General features: G+C 36.3%; 2 protein-coding genes across 3 annotated transcripts in view; both read left to right on the forward strand.

Annotated features, from left to right (window-relative positions):
• The window catches only part of LOC126761350 (transcription initiation factor TFIID subunit 4), a 239,487-nt gene that overhangs the window by 17,239 nt on the left and 205,433 nt on the right, over positions 1-16,815 (forward strand). The gene's annotated exons all lie outside the window — the stretch shown is intronic.
• The window catches only part of LOC126761352 (circadian locomoter output cycles protein kaput), a 48,872-nt gene that overhangs the window by 14,462 nt on the left and 17,595 nt on the right, over positions 1-16,815 (forward strand). For both annotated transcript variants that reach the window (XM_050477429.1, XM_050477432.1), the window contains exon 2: positions 13,900-14,476. In XM_050477429.1, the coding sequence (XP_050333386.1) occupies positions 14,439-14,476 (38 nt within the window). In that variant the 5' untranslated portion in view covers positions 13,900-14,438. The remainder of the gene's footprint in view (positions 1-13,899; positions 14,477-16,815) is intronic.

The raw sequence follows: 16,815 nt of genomic DNA on the forward strand, positions 1-16,815 counted from the left end.
CTCTGTCGATTATTTTCAATGTTGGGGTTTTTGTTAATTGGTGTATGCTTTTTACATTTAAGACTCCGCTACAAACTGCTACTTTGGCATGTTGTACAATAGTTCTGTCGAAGGACACTCCACTTTAATGGTGATGAGCTTAGAACGTTACTTGTCCTCTAAACTGATGGAATACCACTCTCACCAGCCCGAAAGAAAAGTTTTTAATATCAGTTTTTCCAGTATGCCTTCACCAGCATCTTACTGGTCTCAATCCTGATGGGTGCGAGCCCAGGGTACTTCTTTTCTCAATAAAATTAGGAATAATTGTATTGGGTAGTCGAAAAAGCCTTTTCGTATTTTGTCAATAGATGTTGTTGCAATCTCCAGTCCTACCAAATCACATTTTATTATTATTTTAAGCTTTATTTAACAAAAATAATTAAATTCGGAAAAGACGAAAAAGAGTTACAGCTGTTCAAAAATTAGTGAAAATAGTGAAGATATTCGCTATATTTTGAAATTTTTATATATAAAAGGAAGAATGCCACGCAAACCAACAATGGAATTTGTAAAGTTTACGGAGACAATGCTGTATCAGTTCGTGTAGCACAACAATGGTTCGATCGCTTCCGTTCTGGAAATTTCGATTAACACTGATGAAAGTTTTACACTGATGGAATAATGTCTCTAGCGGAAAAATGGCAAAAAGTGGTCGACCAAAATGGTACATATTTGTTTATTTATTTATTATTAATATAAAAAAGACTAAGTTAAAGTTTGATTAGAAATACGAAAAAACTTTTCAGACTAACCAATATATCTGCCTCTGTTTATTGGGTATTCACAGCTAACCTAAGATCTTAAGCTATCTACAGTTCACCATCCAATAACGCTTGGAGACCAGCTCCCAAATAATGGCACTGGTTAAAAAGCACTTCATCGCTCAGCTGAATTATTAGTAATTTAAAGGGCCACCCCACTGGCTTAAAATTTCTCAAACAATTCTAAACGCTTTGGAGAAACTTGATGTATTTCAAACCCTTAAAGACCGCCTCTTAAGTTGGAGAAACAAAAGATTTCCAATTGCTACATCATTCCATAAAGCATATAAACTACTCTGGTACCTCTAAATACGTTCTTGATCCAAATATGAAATTTTTCACGGCCTCTCTTTAAAAGAAATTAAGCCTATTTATTTAGCGCTCAACTATAAATAACCGCTTATCAAGCTACTTCATACAGGCCCAACTCGAGTCAAAATCTTTTTTGTATTAAGAGCTGCATTTTAGTTTGCAATAAAGAATATCTCTAGACTCTAGAGACACCTGCCGTCTAGCGTGGGTGTGTGTGTATATGTGTTTTATATAGAAATGTAATTGAGACTCATGCTCATTCTAATGCTTGTGTTAGTACTCGTGTTTTATGACTTAATATTTGTTTATTTACACTAGAAACCAAAAAAAAAAAATATAAAAATTGAGAATTGAGAATTGCAGCAAAGTGAGTGCAAGAGAGAGCTGCAGCGATCATTTACACGTACTATTGCGTTAGAGAACAACTTACACACACATACATATACGTAAAAAACTATAAGTTATCTCATACTTGTGTGTATGTATTCGTATTACTTCATAGCTAAGCTTTTGTTGACATTTGAAACGGTGTGCACTGCAGTCTACCGCACGCACAACCCCGCCCGACCGACTGTCAAACGATCGCTTGACTGCAGCGAGAGCTTAAATATCTCCACTGCACTCTCCTCTCACTTTGTGCGGTTGTCAACAGAGATGCACTTGCTTTCAAGCATATTTGTTTGTGTGTATGTGTGCGCGGTTTGTTTCGGTTAGTATCTATGGGCGCACATGTTGCAATTACGACATTCTACAATAATAGCAACAAGAGCTTATGCTATTTTTTCCCCCTAGTTAAGCTTATTTTCCAATTAGCGCATATAGATGGCTGTAGAAAATTGAAAAAATAAACTGGCGAGCTTTGCAAGCGAATCGCGACTGCAATTGTAATTGTAACTAAAGCAACAATAACAAAAACCCAAGCATTGAATTTCCGTATTGAGACGGCAGACGTTCAGATATGACGCGGTCAAGTTCATTGCTATCGAACGTTACACTGGTGAGTAGAATGATGTGAGAAAAAAATTATGAAAAAAGCGTAGATAACAGCTTACAACCATATGCTGAGTAGAGGCCAGCCGAAAGTAGTGTAAGCAGCAATATTAGTTATTATGTATATATATATATATATATATATACGTGCTTAGACTTCCGAAGTTCCCAGCGAAAACTGAGACCAGAGGATAACTCGAACATCTCACGAAGAGAAGATCTAGACTATATTCACAAGCTCTCACTAAACTTGGATGCATTTCAGCAGTCTATTTTTCCTTACAGTTTACACTTCGCAAGGTGTCAACGTACTTTATTCTACAGATGCTCCGAAAACAAGCAATTAAGAAAAGCGATGGGTGGAGGAATTAAAAACTGGATTTTTTTCGGACAGGAATTATTTATTAAATTCATTGTAGGAAGGCTAGGTGGAAACATCTAGACATATTTCGCAAGATTGAGATAGTCTTGCTATTCATAGCTTCATAACATAACCTAACTTATTAAAAAGACATTATCATGTTAAAACTTACCACATCATTCATTATATTTCCCAACAGCAGAATACCCTTCCAAGGTAGAACTTCAACACGTTGTTTTTTTTTTATCACGGCAAAGTTATATGTCACTTGCTGGTCATTAAAAGCGCTTTTTTTAAAGCACATCAACCCAGATCGTAATAGGATTGTCTTCGACAATGGGAGCTTTCTTTTGGCGGACATCCCTATTACGGCCATTAGTCTGCTAAGTGGAAGGCTATTTTCGCAGCCTTTTTGCCCAGAAGATTAGTCTGAGGCCCAGTTTTACGCCTAGATAGTTTATTGCTTTTTGTGTCCTTAGAATATCTGAAGTCGTTCGCATACTTATTTTGAGGAGTAAGTGCTTATTTGTTAGCAGTAGCAGCTCTGTTTTTTCCGTAACAAGCTGGAGAATGTGTGAGTCGCACCATGCTTGCGTCAGTATCGTGACCTGATTATGCTTTTCTCGCGCTTTTTCTAAGCTTCTTGCTGTAATTAGTGCTGCGATGTCGTCCGTCAGTTTCGGGTATGACTTCTGGCCAATAAAGGATAAAGTGCCTGTATATTTTCTCCTTACCCTCCTCCATACAACATTGACAACTAGAAATGACAAGGATTTTAAGACTGTATGAATGCCAGTTGAACAATGTCCAGTAAGAACGCGTACGATTGCGGAAGATGACAAGTAGAACTCCTACATACTTCTCTAGCCTTTCTAAGCGCATGCGATGTTAATTGTGCCAGTGCTAGAGCACAAGACGCCAATGGCTAACTCTCCTCCTCTCCTTTTTAGCTAACTCATCGGTTTTTTAGTTACCAAAGAATCCGCTACGACCGGGAACCCAAACGAGTGTGATTATGAAGTAGCTTGCTGCTATTTCTAGTGAAGACATATACTCCTTAACTAGCTTTGTATACACGGTGAGTGGGCTCATCGATAGAATTGCTGCTCTGCTGTCGCAGTGAATGCGCCTACAGCTAATTGCATCCGGTAGCCTAAAGCTAAATTTGACGATGAGCTCCTTACAGTAAACTGCACTTTCAACCTTCCCTCATAGCTTCGATCTATCCGTTCAAAAGCTTGCGGCGCTTCTTCTCCTACGACTCCTTCCCATCCATATATCCCTTGTCGGTATGTGAAGAGAAAATGTAGTCATAAAGAGCTTCTGCGACAAATTGATCCAAGTTTTCAAGAATGCAGTTCAGGCTGAAGTTTAACATTTTAAACAAATTATTGCCTACTTTGGGGATCCCACTCAATTTTGACTAAAGAAGCATCTAGTAAGCAACTAACAAATACTAGCAAACACAAAACAAAATAAGAGAGATAAATAATATCGCTCAGAAAACGACAGGAAGTCAAAAAGGTAACATAAGCTGTTTACGCTTAGCCAATTATACACCCACACCACTTCGCAACGAGCTCGGTTAACCAAGCAACACTTCGTTCGCACCACAACCACACTGGTCAATTCATACGCTTCACTCGTTTGCGACTTTGATGTCAACTGTGTGTATGATTTAGCACCGGGGAAATTACAATTCGTTCGTTAAACGTTGCCCCACGACTTTAACTAACCGAACAGGGATTAATTTCCGTACCAAAAGTTCATATATGATAGAACTACGTTGCATATGTATCCATGTATGTGTTGAGGTATGAAAGTCGCAAAGCTGAAATATTGTCAGCAATTATAACTCATATGACATTTATAAGCTCATGTGAGTATGTGTAAGTACTTAACAGTTATGTTGACAAATACGGCAACTCCAATATGCTACTTATTTGTTACTTTATCCCTCAGCGCCAACGCGCCATACTCCAACTATTTGAGACTACTGTTTTCAAAAGCCGCAGATGTATGTAAATCAAGGATTGGTAATACCCACAAAGCGCCGTCAAAAGCGGTTCAATGCGATTTCATATCGTTTCGTTTATTTTAATTAAAGTGAAATTATCCGTGTTGCCACAAATTGGCTTAAAAATCATTTCGAATCCCCAGCCGACACTTGCAGCAAATGGAAATGAAGCATTTCAAGTGACTTTCGCTATTTCATTGCATATTTTTAAGCGCGCGCGCTTTATTTGCCGTCGATGCTGTATGCCGACGCCCCACAATGTCAACGGCGTGTAGAAAGATTTCATTCAAAAAGTTCGACATAGCCTCACACTCGGTACATGTCGAGATTTAGCTACGCACCGTTTCGTTTGCAGAAATGCAAAAATAAAGGTTTCTCTTTGCTAAACTTTCCACTCAATGCGACTGCAACATTGTGCGGAAGCCATTTGGTGTTGCAATTAAACACCTTTTGAAGTGTGCATGGAAATTTTCCAGCCAAACGCTGCGTTATACTAGTGGGTGTGTGTTGCGACTTCGGCAAGACGCAACGAAGATCTGACTTGAGAAAGCCACACTTGCCGTCATGTCCACACCCAGAAACTTTCGCCAAAGTTAAGCGGCGATAAAGTGGCATGCTAAGAAAGTCCAACAACGTTGGTGTTGCAAAAGAGGCACAGCTGTCACACAATCATCCTCGTCGTGCGGTGATGTAATCAGACATCTTACTTATATGTAATATACTTCAGCTATTTAGTTACATGAGACTTCTGAGAATATGAAGGAAAACGTTTTTGTTTGAATAAACCAAAAGAAGTGTAATTTTTTCACTACACAAGAGTATTTGACCTTTATGATTAACAAAGCAACTGCTAAAAGTTCCTTTCAAGGGTAATAAAGTGATTATAGCGACCCTCCAGCTATTCGAAACCATTTTTGTAGTACGATTTGTCCTTGCTTCCAAATAGTACTCGGTTTTGGCGATAACACTTCTTCATTCGACGGAAATTTCTTCAGAGTGACCATTATTTTGAAATCTGAGAACAGGAAATAGTCACTTGGCGCAAGATCTAGAGAATACGGTGGATGCAGAAGCAATTCAAAACCGAATTCATGGATTTTTGCCATCGTTTCACTGACTTGTGACACGATCGATTGGATTGGTGTAACGGCACTATATTTTTTTTCAAACGCGGCCGTTTTTCGGTGATTTCATTTTTCAAACGCTCCAATAACGTCATGTAATAGTCTTTAATGATTGTGCTTCCTTTTTCAAGGTAGTCAGTATAAATTATTCCATGCGCATCCCAAAATAAAGACACTATATCCTTGCCAGCTGACTGTTGCGTTTCTCTACGTTTTGGAGCGGGTTCATCGTGTGCAGTCCATTCGGCTGACTATCGATTGGTCTTCAGAGTGAAATAGTAGAGCCACGTTTCATCCATTCTCACATCTTGACGCAAAAACTTGGGTTTATTACTCCCTTGAACATCCCCAAACACTTCTCTGAATCATAAACTCATTGTTGTTTTTGGTCAAGAAGGAGCTCAAGCGGTCCCTACTTTGCATAGAGCTTTCGCATACTTTCAGTTTATCTTTAGAGTGCCTTGTATCTCGAATAACTGCACTTTACGATTATCCAAAATTATTTTTCAGACTTTTTTGATGTTTTCGTCGATAAAAGGCTCTTTAGGGCGTGCACTGCGTATATTGTCTTAGGTGCTCATATCACCAAGTCTAAACTTAGTATACCAATCCTCAATGGATGATTTTGCTGGGGCAGTGTCCAGAAACTCGTCATAAGACAAGTTTTTGCTTGAACTGTTTTTTCCCCTCAAAAAAGCAATATTTTATCAACACACGATACATTTCGTCATTCTTCTTCATCCATTTTTTTTACAATAACAAAAATTGCTTCACTTAAAATGATATACATAATTCACAGACTAATGATCCATCAGCTCTCAAATTTATATATCGCCTTTTGAAGATTAAGCGGTTACATGGGTGTACGAGTTTCAAGAAATCGAAATTTTTATTGTCTTATTAAATTCTACAACCTCTAGAATATAGGCCTAAATTTTCAAGTTGATCCAAGTAATAGTTCCGGAGATACAGCCTTGAGAACTTGTGCGCACGAGGCTAGTTAGGCTAAGTTTGCCATCTTTAAACGCGTTTTTCTCGAAACTGTGTTTTTGAAGTCGTTTGGTAAGATTTCTCGAGAACTACTAAACCGATCCTAATAAAATTCTACACTTTACTTACTTTGAGATATAATTCTTAAAGTCTTTGAAGGATCTTGAAAATTAGCTCGAAATGTGAGAGACTGACATGCAATGAAAAAATTATGTTTTTTATTTTTTTAATATATAAATATAATTAGATAATATAATTTAGTTTACTTATGTTTGCTAAAAACATAAAAAAAAACAGAATTGAAGAAAATACCGAACGGACGAAAAAGTATAGTGGAATGTTTGCGTGCGAGTGTATGTATGTATGTATGTACATGTATATATCGTTAGCATCGATAAAAGTTTTCTAAAAAAAGCGGGTATCTGCAAAGATTGTATAAAAGTTTATTGGATTCCTCTTTGAAATGCTCACTTAAGCAACAATTTAAGAACTAAAATGTATATTTTTTGAAGATTATCACTTTCAAATGTTGGCCGCGGCTACGTCTCAGATGGTCCATCCGTTAAGTCCAGTTTTCGATGAGTCGTTCGAGCATTTCGGCTGGTAATTGGCGAATGGCATGTGTGATTTTTCGTTCCAAGCGAGATGGTTCGTATATACTTTAGACTTTACATATCCTCACAGGAAAAAGTGTAACAGTGTGATATCACTCGATTTTGGTGGAAATGGAACCAGAAATTGGTCTCATCGCTGAATAAAATCTGGTTTGAAAACGTTAGATCTTCTTGGAATCTTTCAAGAACCTTCAAGAACTTTCGAGCGCCTTCAGTTCTTGCACAAGCTGTATTTTATACGCTTTCAATTTAAGACCTTGACGTAAAATGTGTCAAGTCGTTCACTACGTCAGTCCGGCGCAAAATCGACTCTCCACGTCTTCGTGTATACTCTCAGCTACGGTTGCTATATTTTCTTCACTGGGTGCTGGACGTGGTCTATTCGGTCAAATATTATCCAATAATGAATGTTGTAACTCAAGATGAGTGATGGTGTTGCGAATAGTGTGCCAATTATGTGATTATACCAAAAGTTGAAAGAAGCGCGCGAAACACATTCTGTACAGAACGTGAATTTTCGTAATAAAGTTGAAAGATTTGTAAACGTTGTTCAGACATAAGTCTTTCCATGATGAAATGCCAAACAATACTGAACAAAAATAATATGACACTTTGACAAGAGTCACGCGTGATCTGTCAAAAAAGGCTATTGAAAATAGTATCTCTACTTGGATCACACGATATATACAGCCTTTTTCAACTATCATAATACATTTCGTCGATAGCTCACATTTAGTTGTTACAATACACGTTTTTTACAAAAAATACCGCAATGCAATTAATTGAATCGGACTGTAGCTGAGATAAATTGCTCTGAAACTACATAATATTCAATGAACTATTATCTGAGTAATCACCCTGTTAACTGATAAGTGCTAAGTTCAAGCGCTGAATGCTTAATTTTAATTTTGTTGTTAAATAATTATCGCGTATATTTATTATATAACCTACCTCAGTGCAACTGTAATTGTAGTACTTATTATTCTCAAGAATAACTGTAATATTACGATATATTTGCAATAATTTATAAAATTACGCAATCAACTTGATTTAATGTCCATAAATAATATTAGAAGATAATACAATATTATAATAACTGTATAAATTTTAATGAAATCACTCATTGAGGGGATTTACAAATTTTCTCAAAGTCAGCCGACGTGTTCATTTTCAATTATCTCTCCTAATTTACCCGCACGTAATTAATTTCTCATTTCCTTAATGTTAACTTAACTGTGCTCACACATAATATAAAGGTATACCGTTAGACATACATTGTATATATAAATATAGTTTTAGCTAATACTTAACTTTGTTGCGAAATTTATTTAATTAACATATTCACAACAACAATGGAGCGAAATTTTTAAAATTTTCCTTTTAGCAACCTCAAATGCTGCATCATTCTTTATAATTTAGTGCTCAATGTGTATATAATGAAGGTGAAGATGTTAGAACACCACTTATTGCACTTAATACAGATGATAATGACAAAATTGACATTACTTCCACTGAGAGGCTGAACGTTGAGTCGGTTGTCAATTTCTAACCTTAATGGAGTTTACACTATCTCCACAGAGTGTCGGAGTTGCCATTTGCATATTTTAATGTTTCGAATTTCAATTTTTATTTGCTTAAAAACTCATTACTTTCGTTATAACCAATGATCTTTCCAAAAATCAACACTCAAATAAAAAAACATTAGGAAGAGGCATTTACTTAACATAACGGACCCAATGAAATAATTCCTCATTACTTTATTTGATCATAATCCCATCTAAAAATGCATCGAAGCTACTATTCACAGTTCGTACCATCCCTATACATTGTGACAAAAAAGCACCCTGAAAATTTAATTAAATTTCCCGTGTAAATGATATAAAAACACAATGTATTTTGCTAAATTGGTAGGACTGTTCTGAAGTCCTTTGCCAAATATGGGCGCGATCTGCCGAAAGTTTATTTACAGCAGCTGCTTAAGTCGATAGACCTCAGTTGTGCGTTGTGATTTTTACAATGGATAAAAACACCGTACAAAGAATTTGTCTCAAATTTTGTATTTCTAAGCACATTTCGTATGCGGAATTGTTGCGAATGTTGGAAAGGCCTTACGGTGGTTCAGTTTTATCAAAAAACACAAGCCTACAAGTGGTAAAAAGCCTTCAAAAATGGTCAAGAGATCGTTGAAGGCATCCTGATCATTTATATATACTTTCGAGCCTTTTTAACTGGGTATTAGAAACTTCGTGAAAATATTGCTTAAAAATCGTCAAGCAAGTGGTAGAAAGATGACAAGAGAGCTCGAAAACTTTCCAGAGTCCGTTCGATTGATTTCTTCATTATTTATGGGTATGAAACGTCCTTTCTCGAAAGTGCATAAAGCTGAATTTGTTTTAAATATACATTGTGACAAGATCGGAAATTTTAATTAAAAACCCAATGAATACCATCGATCATACTTATTCACTTGTTTGGCTCCGATTGTTTTTTTTCTAAACTGAAATTACTGTCCGTGAACCCGTTTGCAAATATCGAAGAGATAAAACGAACTGCAGAAAGTCCATCTCAAAACAGTGCTTAAAAAGTGTTTCGAGGACTTTGGCATAAGTGTAACACATCTAGTTGGGATTACTTTGAGGCGACAAAATACATATTGATGAATAATAAAATATTTTGGGTTTTATTTACAATTTTCGAGTACTTTTTTGTCATAATGTATGTTTAATTCTGACAGCGTATCGAGGCAATAAAATTTTGTGAAAATATCTCATCAAATAATTTTTTTAAGTCGAATAACTTAACGTATATTTCGTTTGAAAGCTGATAAGGAATGATAACTTTAGGCTGTCTAGTTATTGTAAGAATGAAATAATTTTCTTCATATACGTAAATGAATGCCTCTCCAATGTTGTGCCTCAAATAATATAAGAAAAATGTTTTATAGAGTCTCCGACCTTTACTGCTGAGTGTTACAAACTTCGTGGACAAAATTCATTTACCCTGTCCCGGGTATATTATTGGCATGGCCATCTAACTAGCATAGATTTGGATTTAACTATCCATACTCATGGTAACAATCTGTCCTTGAATAAATCCAGAAACACTGTTAGTATAATGCCTATATTTACTGCTTGCTTCTTATTTTTAAAGAAGAGCAAGTTATCCTCCGGTTGATGGTAATTCACTAATGTAAATGAAGGAAAATGTCTCTTTCTATCAGCCGATGAAAACCATCTCATTGAAATCAAGTTGCAGTGAAGAATTAGTAAATCAAGTTGCAGTGCCTTACGATTACCACGCTCTTAAAATGCCGTTAAGTAAAAAATTATATGTGAGTATTTTTTTTAAGTGGAAATGGTTCCGCCCCCTTAAACAAATTAATGTAAATATTTTTAAGCTAAATCAAGCAAACTTGCTGGGACTTGTCTTTTTGGCTCATCCTCATACGTAGGTTGCCTTTTACATTTTGCAATTTGGCAACCCAGTGTTACACCCTGCCGACTCATATCATACTCAATGTTTTAAAAATATTCATTTCGGCCGAAAAATGGAATTAAGCCGCGAATATTTTCGTGCAATTATTTTTTACAACCCAATTAAATTTTTGGCGATGAAGCTCCACCAGAGACTAGTGTTTATCGATTGCGTACTGAATTCAAACTAGGTCATAGAACACTTCAAGACGAATTTCGTGAAAGTCGTTCAAAATCAGTTATTGTTTCGACAACTATTGAAGCTGTTCGCAAACTGATATTGCAAGATCGTCACATGATCTATCGCGGGATCAAAACACCTATAGTTATTACTGAGACTAGCATAAATTCAATATAGCTTGAACGTGTGATTATATATATTTCTTTTTCACACAATATCGATCAGTGTGGAGAATATGTTACTGAAATTCTGAGAAATTATTTGCTCCCGTATCATGGTGGGAAAATTTCAAATCGACCTTCTAATATAAAATCCTACTAAATAGAAAAAGCACATTATAAACAGTAGACGTGCGGGTGACATAATTTGTTGCAATGTATAATACTATAGTCAGTTCGTGTGTTGAATAGAAAAAATTCAGAAAATTCTTTGAGAATCTTTCGAGAACTTCTTCCGCAGTGACTTCAATGTCATGATGCGTGTGCAGCAACGCCAGGTCGATCAATCTATCTTGAAGCATGTTCGTCCTCAGCCACGTTTTCATTACAGGAATAAAAGAAGAAAGCTATGAATTATGGGGTATAGGTCTACATCGCAGTTCTTCAACGGTTCCAATACAGTAGTCGTAGTAGTTTTGCTTCTGCCCCCAATGCTACTGCCAGTGATCAAGTCTACCTTTGAGCTTCAATAGTCGCACGACGTTGTCATGATCCAAAAGCCTTTGAATGTACAAGTATCTGTCAAGCAGTCAATAGGATTTTCCATTTCTTTGGTTTTCAAAGCACATACTTTTACTGGGAGCAGCAACAGAGGAATTCACACCGCGACCCTAATGCATTAATCGCAAGTTCTCACGCAGACATTTTCTCGTTTTGTTTTTCGGTCACAGATTCTTGATTTTTCTTCGTCAACCCTCACTTCTCCCGCCATATTTTCGTGTCTGAATAAATGGATCGAAAATGTTCCTCAGCTTTTTGTTTTCGATTTCGGAACGTTACAAGCAGCGTATGTCACCCATTTCCCTCCTCTGAATGGTTGGCAGTGTTTTAATGAAATTAAGTGGATTTATGTGAAATCATTTTGTGTTTCAGCTATGAATTTGAATGCAATTTGTGTAGAGCTGAACGTCATATTCCTAAGAGATTGACTTTCGATTATCTGCTTAGGTGTTTTATTTCTCTTCTCGGTACTTCACCTGGATGTCTAAAAGTATGAGATCCGAGGTGTTTTTGTCTTGATCTGGCAAAACACAGCTGATACAGTTGGATGTTTAATCTTACCGCATGAATGCCAATCAGACAATGGCCAGTTAGAAGTCACAAAATCATTGAAAATCGACCTTGTGAGGGAGAAAAGCATCCTATAACTTTTCTAATTTACCCTGGATCGGAAACTTGAAACAAGAAATCTACAGAGCAGCTACCCGTGCAAATTCCGCAGTTATTGAGACTGAAATATATACAAGCTTCATCTTTATAGTTGTCTGCGATAATGCTGTCGCAACTTGATGCTAAAGACGAGAAGTCTACATAGAGGAACAGCGTTAAAAATCACAAAATCAGAAATCCATTAGAAATAAAAATCGGACAATGCTAGAAACAGGTGTTGCAATATTCGACTGGCAGGTGACCCAAACCCAAACAAAATTGTCCGAGACGTTTCAATGCTTATATGTTCGTTTAATACTTATACTCATACTACCATATATATGTTTATATGTATGAATAAATATACAAATGGATAATATATTGTCAATAGTCGACTGATATTTGGTAACACGAATTCTTGGAGCAAATTATGCAACTGATGCTAAATATAGCAACGCAATAACCTTGGCGCCAGAAACGCACACAAAGATGGACAATGGACAATCATACACACACACACAGCATCAGCTGCTGCCAGCCGCCGTACAAGCACGCAACTTACTGACGAAGGGTTGATATTACTCTTGTTGTTGTTGCTTCGATATAGTATTAATCGTTTGGTAAACGAGCTAATTGAGCGCAAAATATAACAGATTGATTGAGTGGAAGTAGCTACAACAACAAAGCTTATATGCGAGTAAGAGGAGTTGGTTGAGCCGCAGCTGCGAAGCCGATAACTGGCTGCCACTTGCCACATGCCACATGCGGCGTGCAGGTAGCAACGCTATGCATAGAGTGTGTTAAGTGCTGACAATTGTTGTTATGTACAATTGCATGCGCGTGTGTTTGTATGTATGCATTTGTGCGAGTGTTTGTATGAGTGCGTTGCGTAGCTGACTGCTGTTGTTGTTGTAACATACTCACCGCCACAACGGCCGTTAAGGGTTGAAACTGCATTGCTGCAGTCATTGGTGTAACGCGGCTAGCGAATTCCTAGTGGGTCGGCGCTAAGACAAAGCTGAGCATGCGCATTGGTCCGTTGGCTTTTACGTAATTTGCACAAACGTAGCATACTTGCGGGCGGGCAAACACAAAGCGTGTTGAGAGTGTGAAGGATAAATGTATATGAGTCTGTATGTATGTGTGTGTGTGTGTGAGGAAAGCGAGTTTGAGCGAAGACTGCAGCGATCAAAACCGTGCAAACTTGTGTTGGTGAATGTTATATATTTATGTATATATATATACATAAATAACGGTTGTGGGTGTATGCGTGCTTGCGACGTTTTGGCAAATCCTTTGAGTCGACACAGGCCAGATTTAACTTTGCACTTGTTGCATTCGGACAAATAACGGTAAACGCGAAACGAGTTTGAAATCGTGTGAAAAAGTGTGGAAAAAAAATATTTTTTAGAAAAAATAAATTAAAAAACCGCTCTATATTATTATCTTTTAGAAAATTATTTTTTTTGAAAAAAGTGTTTCAGAAAAAAATAAAATTTTTTTTAGATAAAAAAAATTTTTTTAGAAAAAAACAATAATGTGCAATATTTAAAAAAAAATTTTTTTTAGAAAAAAACAATAGTGTGCAATATTTAAATAATTTGATCAAAAATGCTAAAAATAACCAAAAAGTGTTTTTAAATCATATTCAATTTAATTTTTTTCAGATTAATTTGTGCTTGAAAATGTTGTACAAGAACAAAGCATAAATTCAGCTTAGTAAAATTCGTGTCTATCCAGCAGCTGTGCGCATTCTGACAAAAATGTATGCCACGAACGATTTTGAACTCTTCTTCAAAGTGGATATCACTTAAATAAATCACAACTCACAACAACAGTTTGTCAACAAAAAAAAATATTTGCGAAAATGCCATAAGAAAATATTTTGCAAAAGTGTTTTTGTAAGAATTGCAAAATCAACAATTGCGAAAGCAAATTAATAGAAAAAGTAATAAATAGCTACACAGTGTTAATTTACTATGTGCTACGGTTTAAAATAGTTAAAATAATTTCTTTATTAAATTTTTTATTATAAGCCGCAGAAGCAGCGAAAAGTGCATTGAAAAAAATCTGCCTTTCAATTTTTTTTTATTGGTGTCAGTGGAAAATTTTCGCGTGTAACACGTTCGTGTTTTGCGTTCGTCATTGACGCAACGCCATTCGGTTGCAGCCATATTGAAAATTGGATTATCTAACGCATTTCAAAATGGAGGACGAGAGTGACGACAAGGACGATACGAAAAGGTATGTCGGCTGTTCGCATCGAATTTCATAATGCCATTATTCAATACTTACTACATCGATATTAATATTTATATACAAACATACTAAGCATACCAAGCATAGGTAGGCACACATCCCCATACAAAGTCTTACGAATACTTTTGCAATTAAAAGAAAATTTTCTAAAAATAAAGCGAAAAATTTCAGTGGTTGTGATTGGTGTTGGTTATAAAACTGAGTTTCTTAAAATTAGTTTCAAAACTTTAAATGATTTTCGGTGACTTTTTCAAGAAACCCGTATAGTGCTGGTCTCCGCAAGTCCTTTTCGGCGACCGAAGCCGAGACACAGTAGTAAGAATTTAAAAAAAAGATAAGGTCAGGAATTTTCTTGAAATAGACCTTTTCAATCGAGAAACAAGTCGTTTTCTAATGCGCTAAATATTTTTTTTTTATTTTTTTCACCATTTAGAAATTGTGAAATTCTCAAATTTTTTACTTTTATCAACAAAGAGTAGCCAATTCTAAGAAAAAGTTCATTTAGCAATGATACCCGGAAATCGTAAATAAAGCGCAAAATATTGAATTATTTATTTATTTTGTCGCCTTCAAAGTAATCCACACCAGATGTAATACACTTACGCCAACGATTTTTCCAGTCCTCAAAACACTTTTCATAAGCACTGTTTTGGCACGGCCTTCAGCTCCTTCAGCGAATTTGGTTTTATCTCTTCGATCGACTGAAAACGCGTTCCAGGTAGCGACTATTTCAGTTTGGGGAACAAGAAAAAATCACACGGAGCCAAATCTGCTGAATATGGTGGTTGATCGATGGTATTCTTTGCGTTTTTGACTTTAAATTCGGTAACAATCGTGGCTCAATGCAATGGTGTTAAATTGTTGAATTGTTTTTTCATAATTCTGGAACTCCTTATTGATCGTCTGTTACCGGTAAAAATGCATGATACACCAAACCATAAATATCAAAAAAACAAAAAAAAAACAATGAGCATGCCCTTGATTTTTGAGCTGCTTTGGCGTAGTTGTTCTTTCGGTTTTGGCTCGTTTTTTACTCTCCATTCCAATGATTTTTGACTTGATTTGAAGCATGTCAAAAGAGAATTGTTTAAGGTACTCTTTTTGAAAAAAATCAACTTTATTGGGACCGCGTTTCTTTCCCAAAATATTCACCACTCCACTTTTTTAATATTTTAATCAGTTGAAGAAGTCGACTGAATCACCGTAAGCCTTTTCCAATATTCGCAATGATTCCGCACACGAAATTTGTTTAGAAATACAAATATTTGAGACAAAATCAGTGTTCGATATTTTTATCCATTGTAATAAAAGCAACGCACTATTGAAGTGAACCAACTTATATAACAAAAAAAAAATTTAAATATAACACAAATCGATACTATCGCCTTCAAAATAGGCTCCTGAGACATTGCAATCAGTCCAACTCTTCATCCAAACTTCCATATACTTGTTGTGAATCTCGGTAAAGATATCCTTCAGTCTCAACAGCATATTTTAGTTTTTTGGTTTTTGGCTCATTTTTAAACGCCATTCTCTGATTGATGGATAGTTTCGACGCCATATTCATGAGCCCACGACTCGTCACCAGTAATGATAAATCTCTTCTTCTTCTTAATTGGCGTAGAAACCGCTTAAGCGATTATAGCCGAGTTAACAACAGCGCGCCAGTCGTTTCTTCTTTTCGCTACGTGGCGCCAATTGGATATTCCAAGCGAAGACAGGTCCTTCTCCACTTGGTCCTTCCAACGGAGTGGAGGTCTTCCTCTTCCTCTGCTTCCCCCGGCGGGTACTGCGTCGAATATTTTCAGAGCTGGAGTGTTTTCGTCCATCCGGAAAACATGACCTAGCCAGCGTAGCCGCTGTCTTTTAAGTCGCGGAACTATGTCGAGGTAGTCGTATATCTCGTACAGCTCATCGTTCCATCGAATGCGGTAGTAATGATAAATGTATTTTATTATTTTTTGATTATTGAGTACTCATTCGAAACTCGAATTTGAATGTAAAAGAGTTTCCGCATACTTTCAATTTCAAGCTTGAAATTTGAAGATAGTTTTGTGTATTTCAAAAAAAATAATGTGGTATTCGTACAAGTTGTATATTAAGGGTGTAGATATTTAATGAAAGAATTGAAAACTGCTAATGCTTCACCACTAAAATAAGCATTTATCTAGTAAGCACCCTTCTGGATATACGTACGACGCAAGATGAGCTATTTCTACTACCATGTTAGGACGTAAGTGGTTTCTTATTAGTCAGACCGTCCATCTGACGCGACTCTCTTTCACCCATCTTTGTTGCCATATTGTTGCTGTATCTTTCTTTAT

The sequence above is a fragment of the Bactrocera neohumeralis genome, chromosome 6, assembly GCF_024586455.1.
Source record: "Bactrocera neohumeralis isolate Rockhampton chromosome 6, APGP_CSIRO_Bneo_wtdbg2-racon-allhic-juicebox.fasta_v2, whole genome shotgun sequence".
NCBI lineage: Eukaryota > Metazoa > Arthropoda > Insecta > Diptera > Tephritidae > Bactrocera > Bactrocera neohumeralis.